This window comes from Mauremys mutica, chromosome 1 (assembly GCF_020497125.1).
Source record: "Mauremys mutica isolate MM-2020 ecotype Southern chromosome 1, ASM2049712v1, whole genome shotgun sequence".
NCBI lineage: Eukaryota > Metazoa > Chordata > Testudines > Geoemydidae > Mauremys > Mauremys mutica.
The window spans coordinates 201,819,066-201,844,555 of record NC_059072.1 but is presented as its reverse complement, the minus strand read 5'-3'; the positions used below and the strand labels follow the sequence as shown (position 1 = coordinate 201,844,555).

Sequence of the window (25,490 nt, the reverse complement as noted above, 5' to 3'; positions counted from 1 at the left end):
AGGCAGTCAGCAAGGTTTCTTACAGCAACTGAGCAGGCTACAGCAGTCCTAATCATGCCAGTATGGGACGTGGAGTGGGATGACCCAACAAAGGATGCAAAGGGTCAGGTGGAGGAACAGTGCGAGCACAAATATGGGCTTTACTCCAGGAGAAAGGAGCGGATATGGTTCTTTTAGATGGGCAACCTTTAGAGGTTGTGTTAAATGCTGTGAGTGATTTGGCAGGGAACAAGTCACAGCTGCGCCACAACCTGGGGCTCCGGCTGTTCAGATTGTGGGAACAGGTACAGGAGATCTGGTAGGCCCTTATGGCTTGTTGTCCCAGGAACTGGCTTAGATGGACATGGAAGCTTCCTGTCAGGGTAGCTCTACATCTCAGTAGAGTTGCCTGGTCCTTAGCAACCACTGCCCCAAGATTGGACGTTAGTGGCTAAATTAAAGCCCCACATAACTGGTAGACCTTACATGGAAGCGGGGCAGGAGGAATCATACAATGGTTGCTAGCATTAATTGATAGAGAAGTGCAGGCAGCTCTGATTAAATCGGTGCGGGAGGACGTACAGAAAGGACAGACTATTCCTTTATTTGGATTTCAGGGCAGAGGAGTGAAAGGGATTTTATTGAAAAAACCTGCCATGGGTAATAGGACATAGTAAGTTTTGGACAGATACAGTGGTCTGTAACAGCATGACTGAAAATGCCATCTTAGGTAAAGATGTGGTACAGCAGGAGAAATGGATAATTGATTTGGCAGGAGGTTGGCTGTGGAAAAGGGAGACAGGGACTGTGAGTGAGCAGGTGATTTCAGGAGGCTTAAGGAAAGGAGCTTGCAAAGCCATAGTGCTACTAGATAACGAATGGACACAGGAGTTCCTTATGGTGCGAGCCAAAAAGAAATCTGAATGTGGGGGTATACAAGCAGCAGTGAAAATAGTAGGAAAATTTGTAAACCCAATTCCTCAATATTCCTATCTTGCAGAAGCTGTTCTGCATATAGAAGAATTGCTACAGGATTTATAAAGAACAAGAAGTGGTGGTGGAGTACTAAAGTCCATACAATTCTCCAATCTGGCCTGTGCGGAAATCAGATGGACAGTGGGTCCTCACGATTGATTATAGAAAAATCAATGTGGCTACAGTCCCAAAGGCACCAGCTATACTGGCTGGAATATCTGCTGCTGCTAAATGATTCTCTGTATTGGATATTGGTAATTGTTTCTTTGCCATTCCATTAACCCCTGAGAATCAGTCTCGCTTGCCTTTTACATTCCAGGACAAACAGTTAACATTTCAACGTGTCCTCATGGGTTACCATGATGCTTCAGCTAAAGCACATGCACATGTGACAAGAATGTGGGATCAACTCCCTGATTTGGATAAGCCATGGGTTACTTCTTCTGTGGATGACTGTGACAGGGGAAGGCCAGATGGCTGTAGGAAAGTAGTGAGAAAAGGTATGTTAGCCCCAGGCTAACCAAATCCCTGTTACCATGGTAACCAAATGGCAGTTGCTCCAGGTTAATCAAGACACCTGGGGCCAATTAAGATCTTCCCAGAAGGCAGGAGGATGCTAGGTTGATTGGGACACCTGAAGCCAATCAGGGGCTGGGTGAAACTAGTTAAAAGCCTCCCAGTCAGTCAGGTGAGTGCACATGTCAGGAGCTGTAGGAGGAAGTTGTGCTGTTGGAGAGGCTGAGCAGTACACACCATATCAGGCACAAGGAAGGCCGGCCTGAGGTAAGGGTGAAGTGGATCTGGAGGAAGTTGGGCTGCTGTGGGGAAGTAGCCCAGGGATATTGGCTCAGGATTATCCCAGGGAGAAATTTGTATAGAAGCCCAGGGAATCTTGGGAGAACAATGGAACTTGGTCCCAGACTCTTAACTGGGCATTGAGTTACTACTCTTAGATTAATCAATCATTCCAAGATACCTGGATGGTGCAAGTGGATACATGTACCATTAGCCAGTGCACTCTTGTCCTTTCCAGCATAGCCAATAGAAAGGCACAGGAAGTGTATCTGGTAATATATGCCAGCACCTGGAAAAATGAAACAGGGTACTATGAAATAGTACCAGAAGGAAATGGATTATGGTGGATACCTGGGTTAGGATGGAAGCAAATACTTGGAGCCCAGTGGGAATGGGGTATCTTGGTTAAAGAAGGAAACTGAATTTGGAATGGAAAGGAGGTAATCTCACCATGACTTTACAGTGGAAAAATGAGTGGTGAGGATTAATGAAATAAACCAAGATATATGTTGGCATCAAAACAAAAAGGGTAATGAAACAAACAACTAAACCTGGTTCATGGACCAAGGGACGTGGTGTACTTGTGGAGATATAACTTATTTCCAGTATGAACAATATCAATGGCATCCTCAGATGACTAAAACCATTGACTCACCCTAGATTAACATTTGAAGGAAACATAGTGGAATGATACAGACTGGAATATGGACATACAAATTAATCAAGGCACACTAGACCAAATAGAATGGTCAACTAGACTGATATCGATAAAAGGTATGCTTGCTCAAAAGTATAAAATTGTTGAAAAAGCTGTAGAAAAAATAAGATCAAATGTGTGCTTGGTACAATGTTGTATGTCAAGTAACAACATGGAATGGAGTTGAATGGGCACTGTTATTTTGGATTTCTGGAACTGACGTATTATTCTTGTATGTTTCTGTTGTGGATATCAAATGTGTAAGCAATACAAGTAAATTTTCCCCCAAAGCTTGTTTTTTCCCCCAAGATTGAGTTGTTGGAGTATGCTACTAATTGTAAAAGAATGCTTTAAGTTTTATAGACACCAGGAAAGGAGACACGTGATCTAGTAATGTACAAATTGTGGGTATGATTGATGCGATATTACAATTATTTTTGGTAAATGAATATCAAATGGGGGACTGTTGAGATGGTGCCAAGTTGGTGTGGCGGTACTGAATGAATGGTGAGAGCATAACTTGACATGACTTAAACATGGCTGCAGAGGATCCTGGGAGCTGATTCCCTTTTAGCAGAACTAAATCTGATAAAGAACTGGCAAAGTCTTCATGTGTGCTAGATATTGAACCTAGTGGTCAGCAAATATGGGCCCATGCAAAAGTAAATACCGCAGGTATAAAGTTCCAGCACAGGTCAACCTGATTAGTGACCTTACAGCAAGGACACGATGCAGAGAGCCAGAGTGCATGATGAGTGAGTAAACATGGGGTGATCTTCATTTGGTACCATCACCCAGCCCCTTCTAAAATATTAATCATGTAAAAATTAGTAACCACACACCCACTGGGCATGCTTTTAAGACATGTGACTTCTTTGAGGGGGGGGAAAAAAGTATAAGAATCAAGCAAAGTAAATTACTGTGGTTGGGATTCCTTAATTGACGCTTGAAGAAGCAACATTGCTAGACAAAGTAGCCAAAACTCAAGTAAGACTGTGAACCAGAGGAGTTTTAAGGCAACCAAGGCCTTGCCTCGAGGGAATCTGAGACAGACCAGAGGGCTGAGAAGAATAGACCAGGAGGGAAGAAGTTGTCTATAAAATTGGTAACCACCTTCTCTGTTTGCCAAGCAGGAACTGCGTGAGGCTAGCACAGATCCTATTTGTGAAAGAGACGCGTAAGAGGAATGTATAGCTCTTAATGTTTAACATAGGAGTTATTTGCTTAATATAACCCTTTACCGCTTGTGTAATTCCTTCTCAAACTGCTGTGTATTGAAGATAATTACTATGGACCTTTTTCACTGGTATGACAGTAATCTGCTCCACCGGGAGCCAGTAAGATCCATTTCAGGGGTAGTAGTGCCCTGTTGTCAACACTAATGTATGCTGATATTATCCACTTAAATAACATTCTTCATTAATGTCAATCAATCCTCTCAAACATCTTACTAAAGTCACTGTCCAATTCATCATTTCCAACTGGGTATGCAGTAATATTTCTTAAAACGTGTATAGCACCTAGCGTTCAGTAGAATTTTTCAAATATTATGCAGCACAACTGAAGTCCAGCAACTTCTAGAGTGGATGATTGAAATTAACTATTTCATAGAACTGCAAAGGTATGCTAGGAAGGCAGAGAAAGAAAGGATACAAATTTTAGTACAGTGACTTTCAATTCTGAGCAGTAGCAGAATCATTTGTACTTAGTTTTAAAATCCAAAGCTACAATAGACAATGTGGGGCATAGAGTGTTCGGTGCTTACATCATACAGCACAGTTGCTTAAGATAGAGTCTGTCTTCCTCCCTGTTTATAAAAAAAATAAGAGCTGTGTATCAGAGCTTGCTAAGTTGAAATGAAATTCTGAAGAGACTTTTGAGAGTCAAAGAAAATAAAATGATCTGTGAGGACAGTCTGTCAGAAATGAGTAGTAAGACAAAGTTCCATTTGAAGAGGTATTTCAAAATAAAATTTAATATTGTTAAAAGAATTACATTCAAAAAGATAACATTGAATACACTTAAGGCCTTTATTTCATGTACCATGTTTCAACTTCTGCTGTTCTTTGGCAGTAATCTCTGTCGTAAATACTATCCCCTTTTTCTTCTGGAAAATTGAGTTTTAAGTCTGATTTTTGAAGTTGCAGTTTCTATAAAAACAAGTGAACTAGTGTTTCTGCTTTACCTCATTCTTTTTGCAAAGAAATCATCATGACTGGACACATACTAAGCAAAAGTATTCTTTTTACTCTTCCTAACATCAGGCTTTCTTAGGGCTTGTCTAAACAAAAGTTATATACTGCGTTATCTATACCAATATGGCTAACATGGTATAATTTCCCTAGTATGGCTGCATTCATCAGTATAATCTACACAGCATCAGAACACCACAGCATGGCAATGCACACTAGGGGATGTGATTTCTAAAGTACCAACATTTTGTGTACTGACTTGTATAGACCCTGTTGGCGTGCACTAAAAGTTCTCTAAGTGCACATTAACATAGTGCAACAGCGCATTAGGGAACTTTTAGTGTGCACCAGCAGAGTCTACACAGTCCAGTTAGCATGCAACACATTAGTGCACTCAAGAAGTCACATACCTAGTGCATATTGCTGCACCATGTAGGCAAGCCCTTAGAGTCCTTTAAACTGATACAACTATTCCCATACAGAAAGAGGAATAAGTTATACTGGTATAAAAGTGTTTATACTAATATCTGCATCCACACTAATGTGATTGTACTGGTATAACTATTTTAGTAAAAAAACCACCACCACCCATAACCAAAATAGCACATAGTAGACCAGTGAGACAGTCTGTATCCCTATGTTCACTCCTTTTTAAAAACTATGCTTTTGTACAAAGTGTCTTGTGAGGCATCATTTGAAAACTCAATGTGCTGATCATTATTATCCTGATAAAATGTGTGGCAGCATTGTACGTAAAGTTATAAGATTCCTCTGTATAACAGTACTGAGACATATTCCATGTTTAGAAAAGCAGGCACCAACAGCTTCCTCAGAGACAAAAGGCAAACTGTCTCTGCCTCAGCCTCAGCCAGGTGTCAGTGAAGTCAAATGGACTATCACCTGGTTAAGCAGCCATTCTTTGGAAGGAAAAAGGGTGCAAGTAAAAAATTTACATCTTGGCAACAAAACAGCTGGAGGTTCCCATCTCCACAGACTTGCTATCTCCAGAACCCTAGCTGGAGATGATTTTCAAAGAGAGAGGGGGAACCAGAGGCCCCAAATATCTCTCCCTTCATGTCTACTCACAGCATCAACAGCACCTGAAGGACACGGATATTAACATTGAACTGGGGGAAAGATCCTGGCTGAAAGGATTTCATCCATATGACTGCTAAAGCATGTGGTGAGAAACCTTTGCTGGTATTTACTTAGCTTGTTAAGTTAGGTATTGGTTACAAAGAAATAAATGCAAACTAATGTTGACTTTTATGCCTCATTACAGAAAGATATTTTAAGAGATTACAAGTAGTTAATGAACTTGTTTTAGTGTTTTATCTAAACCAGTGTGTTTGGATTGAAGTGTTTGGGAAACTCCATTTGTTATAACAAGATTTGCACATATTTTCTATTAATGAAATTATGAACTTTATATGAGCTTGTATCGTCCAGGAGAGTGCTGGGCAGTACAAGGCACACATTTCTGAGGGAAAGTCTGAGACTGGGAGTTTGCTGGTGTTGTCCGCAGTGTAATTCATGGGTGGCTGACTATAGCACTCGTACAGTGTAGCTGGGAGTTATTTACATGTTGGAGGCTGTGTGGGCAGACCAGGAGTGGTGGGTTTCACAGCAAAGCAGTGTAAAAAAGGTACCCAGGTTGAAGGGGACATAGCTGTTCATCAACCCAGGTTGTACCCTGGGTAAATGTCACAACCAGGCCGTAGACACTTAAAATAGAAACATGTTTTCTTCTTAAGTCAGCTGACTCTGTAGTGCAATTACTCATTCTACAACTATGGGTCAATGACCCCCAGACCCTTCTCTAGAGGTCCTTAAGGACCATGACAACAAGCAGAATGCCATATGGCAGTTGGGGGGATTTAGAGCTAAGTGATATGCAAGGGGACCTTGTCTTTACAAAGTGGTCTGCAAAAATCAAGTACAAGAGAACCTGTGGTGTAGTGGTTAAGGGTATTTGGCTGCTATGTGGGGAAACCTGTTTGAAAGTGACAGAACTCTGATACTTGTGACACCTGAAGCTTGGGAAGTCAAAGGTGATACTCCCTGTCTCATGGGATGTAGTAATGAGAGCAACAGAAAGAGGAAAAACCCAGGGAGCCCAGTCCAGCACATAAGTAATGCTGGTCCTGTAAGTGCAAAGGAAGCTGTTCAGATCTAGAACTGAACTGAGGACCTGGAATGAAAGATCTGGTGGTGAACCATCCCGAACAGCCCTCTTGACATAAGCACTTCATCTGGGTTAGGCAGGCGGAGAATCACTCAGTGAAATCAAAGGGTGCCTCTCGTCACAAATTAGTTTACAAATAAAACCATCAAAATACCCTGAGTCTAGCCTTATTTGCTGATTACATTGAATGAAAACATTTTAGAAGTAACATACTTAACTTTAATAAATGTTCTGCTCCAGTTTGATAGTGATTTATTATTGAGAGGAGATCCTACATCTTTTTACCCATGATTAGACCAACAGCTTTCACAGATCTAATTCGTCAATAAGTTACATTCAGAACCTCTGATAATTCACATTCATAATGAGAAAATAATACTACATTTAATTTTATTTTTCCTAGTTGACTTAATTGTACCAACATTTACAAATTATTAAAGTTCAGCATAGGACTATGAGTAAATAACTATTCCTTAGTCAATGGTATAGCACAACAGTAAAGGATGTTGTGTATGTTTCACCATTTATTTTGTATCAAAACAGATGAAAAATTTAAGTTTATCTGGAGGCCAACAAGAATTGCAGAGTAGCCTCCTGTGTTTCTGTATAAATCTTGAAGGAAAAAAAAAAAATCTGTCTGCACTGTCCAATCCTTTTACTGAGACTTTTTAAATAGAAAAGTGTAATAGTATGTTTGAAATCAAAAGTCTTGGCATGTCTAGCTTGGCACTGAGGTTTCCAATTAACACTAGTAGCAGTGGCCAACTGCTCAACAATATTGCACAAAAACATTTCTTTAGAGATGAAGGAACTAAAACAGAACAAGTAAAGCTCTTCTCCCTGACAAACATGAAAAATGCCCCAAAATAATTCAACCTACATAATTTATCTTATCTGTTGATCTTAATGATTTTATACTTCATTGCATTAACAGGCAGGTTGAAAATTCAGGAATGCTTGCTTTCTCAATTAAAAAGCAAAACAAAAAAAAACCCTCTTGTAATCCTCCTTCTGCAGGTAACTGCCAGGATGCTCACCATGAGGCCATGATCAAACACATGGCATCTTATGCAGTTCAGATATTTAGCCTTACTGTGTGGAGGGAGAATAAGCCAGTCAATCCCTTTCCTCTAAATCTATCGGAACTGCTTTGCCACCAGAATTCAGAGGCTGCTCCTGAACCTTTCAGTCACAGCCCCATGAACTGTCTCCTCCTATCTTTTGTGCCACCTAAAGCAGCAAAGACATTTACCTGTATAAAAAGAGTCTTTAAAAACTGTAAAAGGTTTTGCTTTTGATCACCTATGAAAGTGAAGTCTCTATGAAGGACAGAACACATATGCATTTCAAGATCTGTATGTTTCTTTTATACAATAGTTTACATTTTTACAGAACTACCTTACTTAAATTGCCACTCAAAAGCTATAAGGTGATTTTAGTCTCTGAAAGAACAATTTCTGAACAAAGTTTTTATTTTAGAAAAGTGACCATTTTTGAATTATGGGAATAATTTAATTCAGCAATTATAAATTACAATAAATGTTACTGAATAGGTCTGTCTTCTAAATTAAATCACTGATCTTGCAGAATATTACTATAATACAGATTTGAGATTACAAATGCAGTACATCTGCACATTACTTACATCATCTTAAAGCTGATAAAATACACTTGTTGGTAATTTAGTTTACTTCTGTCGAAGTTTAGTAGATAAATATGTTTGGGCAATTGTTAAAGAGAGTAAGAGTACTATAAGTGGAATTTAAACAGCTTCTGGAAAGTATCTATATATGCAAGATGACTACACGGACATGTAATTTTTGGAAAGTTACATTAGTTTTTTTACTTTTAGAAGAAAGGTTCTCCAAGTCAGATTAAAATATTAGCTTGCTAATTTGTTAAATAAATAGTAAATTTGTTGCCTTCCTTAATTAGTCAAGATATTTCTACTATAATTACAAAATTTTCTTGAATCCTATTCGTGTTTCCATTGCGAAGACTATAATAAGTTATCACTGGTACTAAATGTTACCTTTCTCTTCCACAGAAGCGGAGCAAAAATCCTCACAGCTCAACACAAAGCAAGAAACAAGATTCCGGGAGGTGTACTTTATACCAGTACAAAAAAAAAGCTGAACTGCAGTTTCAAAACTCTGTGTGTATGGCAGAAAAAACAAACAAAAAAAACCCAGTAACAAATCTCTCTGACAATGAGGTTGTCGCTTTGTTTCACTATTTATACCAACATAAATGAATTGTCCTGCAATTACCTTAACTTTCCAGATTTTCCAAAAAGTCACATTCAACACTTTCTTCTAGTTGTTTCAAGATCCTTGTGCTGTTGCCAAGAGAATATTCCACTGACAGAGATGCTGAACTCTGTGCATTCTGGGACCTGTTACCTTGTGCTTTGAACGCACAGCTCAGGGTCCTGAAGAACGGCATTAACTGTGTGATGCTGGATATAGAACGAAGGTTCAAAAGAGGATATTCACACTTCTCGGAAGTTCTCTCATTAGTGTTTGTTTCCTGCAAACAAGCATACAAACCAGAAGATTCACTGAGTATTATGCAAAAAGCTAGTCTATTCTTCTATGACATTACTTGGTTGAAATCTGCACTAGATACTATTTGTCAATCAATGTGAGATCTGCAGCCTGCTATACCAGGCATTTCTTGCATCACAAGATGATTTGTACAGCTGTTACCTTAAAATGAAGTTTTACTTTAAAAAGTGTGTTTCTAACAATGGTATTATGTAGTTCTATATTCTCTTCCCCCCACTCTCACCCCCACAACAAGTAATCCCTGTTGGTCACCTGCTTAGGCACTGTCAGTGAGTGCTGTTCTGCAGACATATTAGCAATAGGTCTTAAAAAAAAGGACCTAAAGGACTGGGTAGTAGCTTTACTGGGAAGGTGTTGCATACATACTGGAAGGCAGGCATGGAGTAGTATGGGAGAATGTGACAAGTGGGTAATGGAGGTTAGCATAATTAACAGTGTGTGAGATTCCCCTGCCACAATAAGGTTCTGTGTATGCAATATATGTAATAAAATTCTGTCGTCCAATTCTCCCATTTATTTCTCACAACTCTGCTGCGCTCAAGGGGGTTCTACAGGTATAAATTAGGGCAGAATCTGATTTAGCACTTCAAACTTTGATACCGACTCCTTGATGCACATGCGGAAAGAAAATCTAGCTCGTTCACTGAGCTGCACTGGCTCTGCTGTAGTAGCAGAATTAGTAAAAATGTTGGGACACTAAGGCAAGCACATATTCCTCTGAATAAACATAGGCAGCAGATCTGAAGTTAGAAGATGTATTTCTAAAGTGTCACTTTTCTGAGGAGAGCCACTGTCATAGGTTTATTCCCCACTTTGAACTTTAGCGTTCACAAGATGGGGACCTGCATGGACTCCTCTAAACTAAAATCCTAGTTTAGATCTGGTTCTCGCTGCCACCAGTCAAGTTTTAAGTGTCTGACACACTCCCTGTTCCCCCAAAACTTTTTCCCTGGGGAACACAGATTCAAACTTGAATCTCAATACAAAGGGAAACAAACCATTTCCCTCCTCCCCTCTCCTAGTGCTTAGGAGAGATACCTTGATTCAAACTCCTTGAATCAACCAAAGAGGGATTCACTTTTCCCCCTCCCCTTCCCCTGAAAATCTAACCAAGGGAAGAAATCAATCAAGTTTTAAAAAGAAGAGTTTATTAAAGAAAGAAAAAAAAGTACACTCTCTCTGTATTACCAGGATGCAAAAATACAGGGTCTAACTTATAAAAACTGGAGAGACTTCCCCTCCCTCCTCCTCAGAATAATCCAAGTAACAGCAAACAGAACTAAAGATATTTCTCCAGCAAACACACAATTGCAAATATAGAAAGCAACTCAAAAGACTAATCCGCCTTTTTAACTAATACTCACTATACTGGATAGTAGGAAATACTCCAGGAGAACTTGGAGACATGTCTGGCCTCTCTTAGATCCAAAAAGAGCACAGAGAACTCAAACAAAGAACACAGACAAAGCCTTCCCTCCACAGAGATTTGAAATTATCCTGTCCCTTGATTGGTCCTCTGGTCAGGTGTTCATCAGGTTACTGAGCTTGTTAACCCTTTACAGGTAAAAGAGACTTTAACCCTTAACTATCTGTTTATGACAGCCACACATTAACTTTTCTCTTGTGAGCAACAGAGTTCTTTGAGAGCACACATGCAATTTTAAAATCAAACTTCCTAGCCACAATCTACTTTGTCTTCCTTTATAACCCTCCCTATTTTGCAAGGCTATGTTGCAGTATCTAACATGATACATTAGTTTAAAATACATGTATGACAACTGTGTATTTGATGCTACATTCTAGTCTCATTTAAGATAGTTATTTTTTAATATATTATATATTTGAAAGATTTCCTGTATTAAAAGAATTCCATTTATGTTATCAATTCACAGTGCAAGATATACATGGAGATCCTGTCCTCCAATATCCAACCAGAAGACCTAAACAGCTGCAGTATCTATTATGTCCAATAGTTTAGCAAGTTGGTACTTTCCCCTGGAATTCATTCCATACTCCAGAATTTCGGCTAATATTTTCATGGAAGCTCTTATGCTTGCAAAGCTAGATTAGCTTGCAAATGAGAACTGAATGGAAAGTGATGGCAGTGTATGTGGGATTCTGGAGACAATCAGAAACAATAGCCCTGAGAATCATGAACACCCCCATTCATCTTGATGGGATTTTTGATGCTGAAGCCTAAAAATTTAAAATACCAATATTCTTAACTACTTCATTTTTGATCAAAGCATGTAAGATCATAATCTTGCTAGTAAATGTTAATCTTTTATTATTCCTTTGAATATTAAACTCATGATTCTTTGGTCAAACATCCCAGAAACATTTCTGTGTTAGCCAAAGAGCTGTCTAAACTCTAATGCTAAAGAGTGCTTTGTTTAGACTAATGAATGTCTAATCGATAGTAGCACTGTATTTAATTATCCACTCTGCTTTTTACCCTGATCTTGCTAACCTAGTACAGATGCCTAGGAAGGACTTCTAATAATTAACAAAGGATGCTTATAAATGTGCACTATAATTGAGAAGATATTAGTAACAGACAAACTGGACAAGGAACATTTGTTATAACAGATGTGTTCTACAATCAATGTAACAACAAACCACTGAGTAGTGTATTGATTAAATGTCTAAATTATTAAGAGCTAATTATGGTCACAAATGGTCTCAGTAGTAATAAATTAGTTATAGATGTAATTTACTTATTAGGTAAGTTCAGAATATTCAAAATAAAACATGAGAAAAGGCTAGCCCTGCTGAAATATCCTAAGAAAGAACAATTTTGAAGGATTTTCTTTGATCTAAACCAGTATACAAGGGATGAATTTGGGGGACTGAGTAAGAAGTGAAATGAGATGCCAATCACAGACTGATATGTATGTTTTCATTTCTGTATAGTGTTGTATTAAGTATTGATTGATTGTCTTACTTAAATAAAACTTCAACTGAGTTGGTTATTTGACATCAAATCTTATTAAATCTGAACACGTAACACTATGAAGATGTGTCCAATCTCCTGCAATTAGTTACTCATTTTGGGGTCACTAAGTGGAGGGAGTTTGAGATAGTTCAGTGATTTTGTCCAGGCTGACCCTTGTCAGAAGATATTACCTGCATAATTGGTAGATGTGTCTATAGTGAATCACCTGAAATAAATGGCGATCTGGACTCTTCCATGCAAATGTAATATAATAGGAATATTGTCAAGATAGATCAATTTTAAAGCCAAAGAGCCTTTTAATATGGAGACTGAAAACTACCGCCCAGCTGACTTTTCTAAATGAATAAAAATGGTTCTTTAAAGTTATCAGATTTAATGTTAATAGAAAATATGTATCTAATGAAGCGTTTTCTTTACCCCATATTTCAGCTTTAACGAGTCCATGATTCTAATGATATGTGGTTTATATTCCTGGTGATTTTCCATTAGATGAGAGGTCATGGTACAAGTCTCTGTGTCCACTTCTGGAACAAAAGCCCATCTGTACCTGAAACAAATGTATTGCACAGGTCAGAAATCATTCATGAGAGTCCCTTTCCTAGAAATAAATAAAAAATGCTGACAATTACAACACTAAGCTTTCTTATCCCACTGTTTTAATAGCTGTGCTGACCATCCTCCCCCATGCTCTGTTACAAGAGCTGTATTTTGTGGTCAGTCTGTTTAAATATTGAAAGGATGGACCATGTCCCATATAGATACAAGTGAAAATGAAACAAACCCTTCCTCTCTCCCAACAATTCTCTCAGTGTTGGAAACAGCAAAATCTTCTCAAAGTCTGATATCTAAATATTTGTCAGATATGAAGCAGGTTATGCCTATATGTGACGTTGTCTGATTAAAATATAATTATACAAACCACTGTTATATAATTGCAATGAATCTTGTACAAAGTGTAACATATGGCCACAAAGGGTTAAGCAGCTTGCAGGCTAACCAACCAACCCAGAGCCAACCTGTAGAGACATGTTAGAAATGGTAATTAAGGCCATTCAATGCTAGATAGGTTTGCATTTCAAAGTTCTAGCCTATGTTGTTAAAAGTTAGAAGTGATACTAATTTACTTATAGATGCTAGCCATGTAAACAGACAGTTCCTGTCTCTCACTATAGCTATTGATTCAGAGATCAAAAGGGAATATTAACATTTAGATGAATCTTGGGTGAAATAATGTCATTGTCTATGTCTCTGAAGTTTGTGATAGACTGCTTAATAATAAATTATCTTATGTTAATCCATGTAGATAATTACTGGCAATGCTTAGGAAATAGACCTACTTCAAAGTTGCCCTGATTGCCCATTGTTTACTCAGGACTGTATGGTCAAGTGGATGCTAGAACACTGTATAAAAGACCCTTGGGTCCTGATCTCGTCATCTCAGATCTGCTTGAGGTTTCATGCAGGGGAAGCCTAAGCCATAAGGATTGAGATCCCAGTCCTAAAATGGAACACTCCGAATAGGATATTGGACATTGGACTATAACCTATGAACAAAATTCTAAAAACTCATTGCAACTACAAAGCTCACCATCGCCGCTATGAATCTGAACCTAAGGAACTGAACTCATGTCTGTATGTATATTGATCTTTTAACTATACTTTCTCTCTTCTTTTAAAATAAATTTTAGTTTAGTTAATAACAACTGGATGTAAGCATATGTTTGGGTAAGATCTGGAATATTCATTAACCTGGGAGGTAATGTGTCCAATCCTTTGGGATTGGAAGAACTTTTTTATATGATGAATAAGATTTTCATTAATCTTCATTATATTTGACTTGGGTACCTGGATGGAGGCCTGTGGCTGGGTTACTCTAAGGGAACTGTGGTGTTGGCTTCTGGGTAATCGGTGAGGTATTATAGAAGCTGTTTTGTGCCGGCTTGGTAAATCTAAGTATTGGAATATCCACCAGCTCTGGGTATTGCCTGCCCCATTTTTTGCACTTCACCCTAATTGAGTCACCTCAGCTGGCTTCCCTGGGAATCTGGTCACACCATACCTATGTAAAAACTTGCGGATGAGGAAAAGATTGAGACACCAGTTTTATTAACTATGGAGGAGAAAATAAGAGTCAGAGTACATTTACATATTTTTAAACGGTGCACAAATAGTATGTTACCTACAGTACTATATGCCATATAGCTATTAATTAAAAAAAGTAACTAGAGGACTTACATTTGAAATAACTGCATCTTGTCAGGTGGAAAAGAAAGCGCTGTGTCCAGGAACTTACAAGCTGATAAATACAAGGACAGCTCGTTCTGTTGTATGTCTGAAAGTAAGGGGCCACTGCCATCACCTGAAGCTGAAGTTTTCTGTCTGCTTACTTTGCTGTTGCTCCTGTGTGATTAACCAGGAAGAAAAGCACTATTAAAAAAACTCCACTAAATATTTCCCATCTGCTAAAGGATTACAGTCACCTATAAGGGTTCATTTGTACTATACATTTTATCTTCAGACATTTATAAAAAACGACATGGTAAAATAGTCAAAAACTATAGTCATCACCCATTTTTTTCCTGTAAGTAGCCCATTTCTAAAACACAATTGCCACATCAACTGCCTAATGACAACATTTACTGTATGGCAATGCCAGACTTTGATATGCAATATTGCTTGCAAGCTGCAAATGCTATTGTGATTCAGAAATTCCGGCCAGAAAGCAACCACAATTCCTTGGACATGTTTCGTTAATTTGTTTCTGTTTTATGTGAGATAAACAATTCTTACTTTGACAGTTCATCCTCCTCAGCTAAGTCTTCTTCCAGCTGTATAAATGTCTGAATCTTAAAAAAAAACCAAAAACACATTTTTCTTTTCGAAAGTTGTAAACTGTTAAAGTGTATACACAACTCAATCATGGAAAAGACTGCTTCATATGAGATTAGGAAGCGCAGGACAAGTTTTATTTTAACTTTGTCACTTATAAACACCGTTAACCTATCAAAAAAGAGTTTGTTCTTTGAACAACAAAATTTATAAATGGAAAATAAAATATATTTTCAAACCACAACAGTCCCCCCAATTGGAAACTAAGATGTAAAATCATAAACCAGTTGCAAAGATGGAGTGTGTCTGGAAGGAAGAGAAAGGTAGGTATGGAAAGCAAACGTAATAACGAATATAAGGCATTATTGCTTACCAATTCAGTCACCATGATTGGCCACAGTGAGGTTAGATGCTGAGGAGAAATTCTTAGCAACAGAACTCTGAAAAAGAGAAACATCTGGGCAGCAACGATAGAAGTCTGTCCCACACGGAGGTTCTCTGTCAGTCGCTCTGAAACACATTTTCAAAAAAGTTATAATTTTCCATGTACATAAAGCTAGTTTTGGTAAATTAGAAATGCAGGATAAAAAAAATGTAGTTTGCTTTGACTATGTCATTTGATTTGGCTGTTCTTCACACTCCATCAAAGAAATTGTCAATTTTTCCAAAAATTCTCTCAAAACATGACAATAATTTGGAGCTAGATTAACTTTTATTTGATGTTTTTCTTGTCAAAAACTAATTGTATTAGAGATCAGAGATTTTAAAGGTTTTTTTTCCCCCTGAACCTAGCAAAAATTCAGAGGTGGTAGGGAAATAGGTAATACAACAAAAATATATAAACTATAAGATGACTGTATCTATGTACAGGGCTGGCGTAACCCATTAGGTGACCTAGGCGGTCGCCTAGGGCACTAACATTTGGAGGGCAGCGGCCGCCCCGGTCATTGGCGGTATTTCGGGGGCGGGACCTTCCGCCACCTAGGACACCAAAAAAGCTGGCGGCGCTCCTGTCTATGTAAACAAGGCACATTTTAAAAATATACTCTTACCTTGTATTAATGGAAGGTAAAGGTGATACTGATCGATTTCTCCACTAAAGACAGCAAAAGCCTGACGCTTTAACAACATTGCTTTTTGCTCAAAACTTGGAAACATTTTTAAAGAACTGCTCTGCATATCTACAAAAAAAAGACCATAATGAATATGTACACAATTTAAGGTACATCTTTACCTCAAAACACAAGTTATTTCTAGGGCTATCAAGCAATTTAAAAAATGAATCATGATTAATTGCGAGATTAAACAAATTGTGATTAATCACAGTTTTAATCGCAGTGTTAAACAATATTAGAATACCATTTATTAAAATATTTTAGGGGTTTTCTATGTTTTCAAATATAGGGTCAAGGCTAGGGACTCCGGGCATCAGCCCCCCTGAGGGTGTGAGGTTTCAGCCTCTCTCAGGGTACAGGGCGGGGCTGCAGAACTTCAGCCACTCTTGGGGCTCCAACACCCCCACCACCCTCGGCTGCCTGGGAAGCTGCGGACTGAGGCGGACTGCCCTGCCCACAGGTATGTGATTAACACATTAAAAATGCATTAATTTTGCTGTCAATTAATTGCAGGTGTTAACTGCAATTAACAGACCGCCCTAGTTATTTCTTAGATTGTTAAAACCCATGGGTGGGGGGAGAGGGGGAACGGGACAATTGGCACAGTCTAGGTCCGCATGTATGGATGGGGAATTCCAGTTGTAAGAGAAGCACTTCAGCTGCTAGGAGGTTGCCCGGCAATTCCAACTCCCACCGCCACCCCTGTGTGCCCATCTCTCGTCTCCCCTATGTTTCTGTATTCTAGATTTCTCAGAATGAGCTGTGACACTGACATACCAGCCACAGATTTAAAAACAATGGGTCCAAAATATATTAAGGTTTTTTTTTTTTTTTTTTTAAAAGAGCTTTATATTTTAAAATGGCTTAAGGGGTATATGGAGGACAGAGACCAAAGTATCCACCCCTCAATTCTCAGGTGTGTTTTAGGGGTCTTCTCTTGTCCTCCCTCAGGCCTTGAGAGTTGGAGACTGCCTTTTGAGGGGATCTTCCATCTTCCCATACTTTGGTCAAGCCTGGAGAATGAGGTTTTAGAGTGTGAGGGGTCAAAAGAATGCCAAAGCCTACTAACATACTGCTTTTATGATGGTGCTCCCCTCTGCATGGAGCACTTTGCTATCCTACAGACAGACTCATGCAAACATATGATAACAGGAATTTCTTATCTGAGCTATATGCATGAGATGCTACAGTAGGGGTTTAAACTCCTCAGCAAGATAAGCATCAGTAAGTGAAATGTACAAGTGGCAATAATTCTGATGAAGTCTGTTCGCAGAAATCCAAGTTTATTACAAATTTATCACCATTTTTGAAAAGAGAACATTTAGAATGTCTTCCTGAACACGGCTACTACTCTCTACCTTTTTGAGCATGTTAACGGAGAAGGATTATCACGAGTAAATTATTTAACTATAGCTAATCAAGGTTGGTAACATTATGAGCTGTGAAAATGCACTGAAGTTAACATATTACCTCCTTAATTTAATGTAAGACAAAATATATGTTTGAGAGCTCACCAGAATATGAATTCCAAATTATTGTAGTAATAAATTATCAGCAAAGAATACTTACTCATAAAATCTTTAAACATAGTTTTCTCATGTGTTAGAAAATGATCTATAATGGACCGCCAACTGAAAAAAATATACAAAGAATTAAAGATAAACACAACTTGTCAGTGTAGACATACCATCGTACAAAAGAGACCCTGGGATAACATTTCATACAAAAGCAGCACATTTTACCATTTCATTTTTTATTTGTGATTGAAATGCCAGACATGGTTATTTTATGCTCTTGAATCCGATTATGTGAGGATCCCAAAGTTAATGTGGAGAATATGCATTTACATGATGTGAAGAGACATTATCCTGCCTCTACACACTGCTGAAAAACCTAATCCTTTTATAAAACAATTTGCTAAGACTAGTAATTTAGCACTTATTTCAATGCTAATATATTCTGTAGGGAAGTTCAAGATGAGGCCTTTATTTTCAGTAATAGTAGGCTTCCCCTTAATATCTTTGGAAATTTCCAACAGAATTACAGATTACCACAATTTCATTTCTTACTGAATGCATGAAGTGTCCATCTGGAAGAAAGCTGGGTCCACAAATAACTCCAGAACTTCTTTTTTCCAGGCTCGTTTAGTGTAGGCATATCCACTTAGGGAGCTGAGCAACCGAGCACCAGCACGGAAGCTAGGGGCATTGTAGGCACTGCAAATAAACCTCAAATATTAATATTCAGGACAGACGCCCACCAAATAAGTGCCTTTCCCCCCAGAACTCCAAGCCTAGTCTTGACAGTAATAATTTACTCCAAATTCTGTTTGCTAGATATAGAAGAGGTTTTTTCCCCCCCTAGCACTGAGGAAATGAATGTCTCTTCAACTATACCGATGAATCGGAATGAACCATTACAGGGCAAAATGCTATCTCAGCTCCTTTCAGATGGCCCTGCCATCTTCTGCAAAATTTAAGATTACTGAAGTTTCTAGTCCTTATTCTAAATTGAAGGACTGAGTTTACAGACTCGAACAGCATTAGGACCCCACTACTGCACTGGTCACAACAGAGTCACTGTGACAGTTATGCAGGGCACCTACAGATTCCACTCAGAGAAAGGGTTTGCTATTATTAGCAGTTAGAAAACATCCAATCATTAGGAAAGTGCACACCTAAACAAAAATGGAAGGTGCGTGCCATCCTGCTATTGGCTGATGGCCAACAACTCAACTACAGGACGGATTCCTGCATGGGCAAGGACATAGATCCACTAAGACTACCCACTGAGTAGCCTTGCAAAAATTGTTATGAAAGTTTACCTGATCGCCTGTGTTTTGTGATAATCATGATTAAATTGTGTTATACTTTATGCCAAAAAAGTTACCTTTATTTATTCAGAGTCCTAAAAATGCTAAAAAGGGCGCACACCTTATTCATATACTGCAGACACCCTTCACATATGGTAAAGATACATCCTTAATTTAAGACAACCCACAACAAATCCCCTTTCACCCCAAACAAGTTCCCACCCTTTATAGTTTCCCTTATGCCCCCATGTTGGAAATGCATGAGGAATAAAGTTGAACCTTACAACATGCCTTGAAGATCAGATTAACATTTAGCATGATTTAAAGAAAATATAAGTATGTACAGCAAGGGCTATTACCTGTGATTGCGTAGATAAGGAAATACGTAATACATCAGGCGTGAAATTAATGGCACAGCTTTCTCTTTTTCATCACTACGGTAAACCATGTCCAAGAGAGAAGCAAGAACCTTCAGAAAACCAAAATCCCACATGTGACCAAATGCACCCCTGTATTCACACCCTACACACCATTATAATAACTCTGTACAAAATATGCCTTGCGAGGTATCATTTGAAAACTAATAACTAGATGGTCAGTAACATCATGGTGAAACGAATGTACTAACATTATATATAAAGTTATGAATGTAAGCTGAAATCATGACTGAAGTGTGTTTACCAGACAAGTCTGGGGAGTGGGCAAATCTGTTTCTCAAAGACACACGACAAGCTGACACCTCTAGACAGGTGTAACCAAAGCTCATGGGCCAGGAACAAACAGATTTGCATCTTAGCAAACAGCACAGCTCTTTCACCCACCAGACACCTGGTCTCTGTCCACACAACCCGAAGGAACGTTCTCTGGGAACGCCTCTCAGGAAAATGCATTTCAAAGGGTGACTGGACTACAAAAGTGAGGGGGCAAAAACACCCCAAGTTCTCTCGCTATCCATCTCTCTTTCTTTCACCTAAGATGACAAAAGAAACAGCCTTTAGACTTTGGGGCCGGATCCTCAACTGAGAATTTGGTCAGCAATGTTACTGGGAGCATGTGGTAAGAATTTTATATTGAACCAAGTCTAGTCTGCTAAGTTAAAACACTTCCTAGGGTTAAAACTTATATTTATTTCTGTTTAACTATTTCTGACTTTAATGCTTTATACTTGTACTCACTTAAAAACTCTTTGTAGGTAAATACATTGTGTTATTCTTTAATTAAATCTAATCCAGGGTTGTTCATTGTGGAAGTAACTCCATTTAGGGTAGCAGAGTATTGTATATTAATTCCCTTCAAGGGGCAATGGACCTATATGCACTACCAGAAGTGGGCTCTGCAGAACACAATTTTTTGCGGAAAATCCAGGACTGGGTGTGTGGTGGGGTCACCTTGCAAGTGATAACCAAGGCTTGTGGAAGCCAGAGTGTGACTAATGCGTGGCTGACAGGCTGCAGCTAGAGAGATACCGGGTGTTGTCTGCATACTGCAAGGCTGTTTGTGAGCAGCCCAGGTGGGAGCTACAGCAGCAAAAGCATTGTGAGGCACTCAAGTTTGCGGGGAAGGGGTGACAGCCCCTCACTGGTCTGGATTGCATCCTGGAATGTCCTATTATATTAAGCTGCAATAGACACTTTTGGAGAGGGAGGAATGTTAAACTTCAGAAAAAGTCTAAAAGGAAAAACGGTCTCACCTTCACTATCAAACACCAGAATAAACCCAACACCTTAGTTTAGCTGTATCAATTGTTAACCACTATACAGAGAAGAATGATAAGCATCTATCTTGTTAGCTCATATGCCTGACTCCTATAAAGCTTTATGAAGTAATGCTAAGGGACAGTTGTCATACAGGCCCAGGACTCCCAGCATCCTTCCAAGTTCTGTTAAGGGAACTAAAAAGGTAAATCTAACTTTGAGCGTATTAAATGTACATAAGGTGTACTCTAAAAGCAATGGAAATGTATCTATTTTTACAGCTACAGAAGGCACTTTTAACTGCATATGTGCTAGCAAATGCAGCAAATATGCTTTGTTTCAGTGCTTGAATAATAGGTTATGAAATTACAACCAAGACCACGAGAAAAGAATAAGTGGGTAAATAAACATAACTGGAGGAAATGAATTCAGTACTAAGTATGAAACTTTGCATACGTTATAGTGAAAAATAATGGAAAATTACTCATAAGTGAGCTCTGTATTGAGCATAGAACATGTAGGGGACATGAATCACCTTGCTTGTGTACAGGAAATGTTACCTTACGGTCAAATTTGTAGTTATGATTGGATAATGTATGTATGTAACCAACTGCAAAGGGCAAAGTGAAGTAATTGATTAGAAAGTGTTACATAGGAAACGGTAAACTGTATAAGTACACAAACAGCTAGGGTATAAAAACCCCACCAAATTGCAACAAAATGGGACCAAATCGCCAAAGCTGTCCCCAGGAAGGGTAAAGTATCAATCTTTGCTTGTGTTCTGTATAGTCCTGATTAATCTTAGATGTATAGTCTTTGATTAATAAATTGATTGAGCTTGATTTGAGGTCTTGTTGATCAGTGATACAAATTGAATCCCTCTTACAATTTTGTCCTACTTAAGGAGATGTGTAGGAACTTTATATCTTACTTCTGCAAGAAGAGAGAGAGCTTGAACACTATATATTGAGGGAGCAGAGGCCGACACCATTGAAGATGGTACTAGCGAAGCATCTGAAAAAGACAAAATGTTTAATTTGCATTTTGAAGCAGAACTTATTGTGGAAAACCTGTAAGTTCAGGATTTGTTTGGTTCCCATCTGGGTTATACCTTGCATACTGAGTTGCAGTGAGGTATTGCTGGGAATCCTGCCAGCTCCCATAAGAACAGCCATACTGGGTCAGACCAAAGGTCCATCCAGCCCAGTATCCTGTCTGCCGACGGTGGCCAATGCCAGGTGCCCCAGAGGAAGTGAACCTAACAGGTAATGATCAAGTGATCTCTCTCCTGCCATCCATCTCCACCCTCTCACAAACAAAGGCTAGGGACACCATTCCTTACCCATCCTGGCTAATAGCCATTAATGGATTTAACCTCCACAAATTTATCTAGTTCTCCCCATATGCATGCCCACCCTTGATATTACAGGGATTATACATTATTAGAGGGCGTATTCCTTCACCTGGTCACTTTCCTGGTCTTTCTCGCATGAACAGAGAGCAACAATACCCGAAGTCCAAAGGTGCAAACAATTCAATGTTTACTGGGGTGAACTTCCAGCAAGCACGATTCCAGTTTCCTTTCTCAGTGTCCCCCTTCCCAGCTCTGACACCACAGAGCCTTGCCTGTGTCCCTGTTCCCATTTCCCCCACCAGTCAGTGCTGCCTCCTGTTATTGGTGGAGCGGACAGTACCATCGGCCAGAGACAAGCACTGGTGAGTAGCACACCAATGGGGTCAGAGTTTACACACTGCAGCTGGTACTTGGAACTGGCAAGTGATGTGCTGACTGTGTAGCAATGTTCCTTTGTAGTATTGGGTCTGAGAGGATTGGGAATTTGAGATTGGTGTAAATCACCAGATCCTTGGGAAGGACACACTTGAGGCCTAGCTGGAGGAGAGCTGATGGGAGTCTAGGGTCGAGACCAGAGGTTCTTAAACTGGGGGCTCCCCCCCGGAGGGGGGGGGGCGCCCAGGAATGTATTCTGGGGCCTAGGGTGTGTGAGAGAAGCTTTAGGGGAAAAAAATACTGCACATTTTACCACAGCAACAAATAACTAGCAAAGCTGATTCCCCCAAACATATCAGGTCCTCAGATATCGCTGTGTACCTGACGCTAGATGGTGTTCTGCCTTTTGACGGATTTCTGTTAAGTTTTGCATAGCATCATACAAAGTTGTTGCCATCTGTGCATTAACCGATGCAGTGTGTACATTTAATTGTAGACGTCGACCACAAGTGCAGTTTTGCTTTTGCTCTTATGAGAATGGATCATTGGCTCTGTTTGAACCAATGCCTTACTGGTTTAAATATTTAGTGAGAGTTGCATGTTTTCATTTTTAAATTGTTATATGTACTTGTGTGGTGAAAGGGGAGGCATAAACTACTACAGACACAAAGAAGGGGGCCATGATCAAATAAGTTTGAGAACCAATGGTCTAGACAGATCCTCTGGTTTGAGCGTGACAGTTTTCTTACAGTGCGGTACTGTCAGTATAGAGCAGGGGCGTGCAAACTTTTTGGCCTGAAGGCCACATCGGGTTTTGGAAATTGTATGGAGGGGCGGTTAGGGGGGGCTGTGCCTCCCCAAACAGCCAGGCATGGCCTGCCCCCTATTGCCTCTCTCCCCCGCTTCTCACCCTCTGACAGCCTTCCCCCCAAGTCCAGGACTCCTGCCACATCTCCCCACCCCCCCGCTCCCTGTCCCCTGACCGCCCCCAGAACCACTACCCCTGACTGCCCCTTGCCACCCCCATCCAATCCCTCCTCTCATTCCTGACTGTCCCCCCGCCCCCCTGCCCCATCCAATCCCCCTTCTCGCTGACTGCCCCACGGGACCCCGCACCCATTCAACCCCCGTTCCCTGCACTTTGACCGCCCTGACCCCTATTCATACTCCCCACCCCCTGACCACCACCCCGAACTCCCCTGCTGTCTATCCAACCCCCTCTGCTTCCTGCCTGCTTATTGCACTGCCTGGAGCGCCAGTGGCTGGTGGTGCTACAGCTGCGCCGCCCGGCTGGAGCCAGCCATGCCATCGCCACCATGCAGCACAGAGCACTGAGTCAGACCTGGCAGCTGCATTGCCCGGCTGCCCAGAGCATTTACGCCGGCAGCGCAGCGTGCTGAGGCTGCGGTGGAGGGGGGCCCAGGAGCTCAGGGGCTGGGCAGGAGGGTCCCGTGGGCCGTAGTTTGCCCACGTCTGGTATAGAGGATGAACAATCCCTTCTGTCTCTGGGTGGTGCAAGGATCAGTCCTGCACCTTTCATAGACTGTTTTAGAGCACTGGTAGTTCCCAGTACTATCAATACTGGCCCCTAGTCCTTGTGAGCTCCAGATGCACCCACACCAGGGAGAAAAGTCTCATTTAATACTGAGGGGAAAGGAGAAGCAGACTTTTTTTTTTTTAAAAGGACTTATGAGGCAATTTCTCTGTTTTTATGGGGTTGTTCACCGTTACCTTTGTTTAATTGAATCTTTGCACTTGTATGGGATTTTATTACACACACACACACACACACACACACGGCTAAAGTAAAGTTTGTGCAGATGCTTAACAGTTGTGGAAAGGTTTTGAAAGATGGCCAGCTGGGTTGGAAATACTGGGCTTGGAATGTGGCTTAATTGGAATGCAGCTGAAAAGATAAGAGGAAAGTCTGAAGAAACAGCCCCAATTATCAAGGATGGTTCTAAGCAATATTAGCAGATAAAAAGGATTCAAGAAGTAGTGGCTATAGTCATGTAGGTTCAGTTTATTCAAGTATAAAAAAAGAGTGGTCTCTTCAGAGTGTTTGTTGCTAGTGCCTGTGTAGTAGTAGGATTTTATGTTTGTATTTTGTATAATTTAGAATGAAGGATAAATAAATAAATAAATAAACAAATAAAAATAATAATAATAATGTAGCATGCATCAAATGTTTTGGTGTATGATTTGACCATATCCTGCCAGCCACCCTTTCTGAAAGCAGAAAGGAATGGCCTATTGGGCCATTAGTAAAGATACATCAGCCAAAATCTGTGTCTGAAGCTGATTTTAAGGCAGTGACAGACCTTTAGAGTCACCACTTTATTGTAGATTTAGCATTTTAAAATAAGTAAAAGAATGCAATAATTGTTTTCTCCTGCATTTAAATTTGATGTTTTGGTTCAAATGCTGTGTGTAAATTAATCTTGTTTTGTGCGTGAATGAGGAATGTGTGTGTTAGAAGAAATGCATGAAGGCCATCACCGGACCAGATAGTCTAGGGAGAAACCGAGGACAGACATATGGGTGCCAGAAGATTGCAACACGCCCCTACTGAAATGTCAGAGGAGGACAGGTTGACAATGCTAAAGATGAGACAGGCATCTATCAATGGGGAAAATATAGCTGTGATCAGAACTAGCCTGGAATAACTCCCTGAGACTTAATGAAACAACAAGATAGTTCTCCTCATCCTTTAAGAAAACAAGCACTCAAAAAGGACAATAGATTACAGCATGACGGTGTAAAAACTCATTGGTCCCAATGAAGGAAAATCACTATATAAACAGGGTGCCTTCCATGAAACTTTGGGTTTGCCCTGGCAAGACTTCCCCGGAACATCGTGTCGTGAACGACAGAACCTGGCTCCTACCTACCTGTGATCAACCTAGCTGGCCACTAGATTGATCCAGACTCTGGACTGGTAACTATGAGAGTGAGAGTGTGTGAA

At 39.9% G+C, this 25,490-nt stretch overlaps 1 protein-coding gene and 1 long non-coding RNA gene across 3 annotated transcripts in view; one reads left to right on the top strand and one right to left on the bottom strand.

Moving 5' to 3' along the window:
- The first annotated feature begins 1,660 nt into the window (after positions 1 to 1,660).
- LOC123362114 lies at positions 1,661 to 8,998 on the top strand. Its single transcript, XR_006576346.1, has 3 exons — positions 1,661 to 1,737; positions 5,727 to 5,821; positions 8,871 to 8,998. It is a non-coding gene; the product is annotated as an uncharacterized LOC123362114 (long non-coding RNA).
- DOP1B (DOP1 leucine zipper like protein B) overlaps positions 4,472 to 25,490 on the bottom strand; it is an 88,430-nt gene continuing 67,411 nt past the window's right edge. The window contains exons 28-38 of one of the 2 annotated variants that reach the window (XM_045002436.1): positions 21,728 to 21,810; positions 19,462 to 19,571; positions 18,360 to 18,506; positions 17,860 to 17,921; positions 16,228 to 16,356; positions 15,549 to 15,685; positions 15,137 to 15,192; positions 14,582 to 14,746; positions 12,764 to 12,893; positions 9,094 to 9,352; positions 4,472 to 4,596 (exon numbers count right to left, since the gene is read on the bottom strand). In XM_045002436.1, the coding sequence (XP_044858371.1) occupies positions 9,095 to 9,352; positions 12,764 to 12,893; positions 14,582 to 14,746; positions 15,137 to 15,192; positions 15,549 to 15,685; positions 16,228 to 16,356; positions 17,860 to 17,921; positions 18,360 to 18,506; positions 19,462 to 19,571; positions 21,728 to 21,810 (1,277 nt within the window). In that variant the 3' untranslated portion in view covers positions 4,472 to 4,596; position 9,094. Of the gene's footprint in view, positions 4,597 to 9,085; positions 9,353 to 12,763; positions 12,894 to 14,581; positions 14,747 to 15,136; positions 15,193 to 15,548; positions 15,686 to 16,227; positions 16,357 to 17,859; positions 17,922 to 18,359; positions 18,507 to 19,461; positions 19,572 to 21,727; positions 21,811 to 25,490 lie in introns of those variants that run through there. The other variant, XM_045002437.1, reaches the window with a different exon arrangement.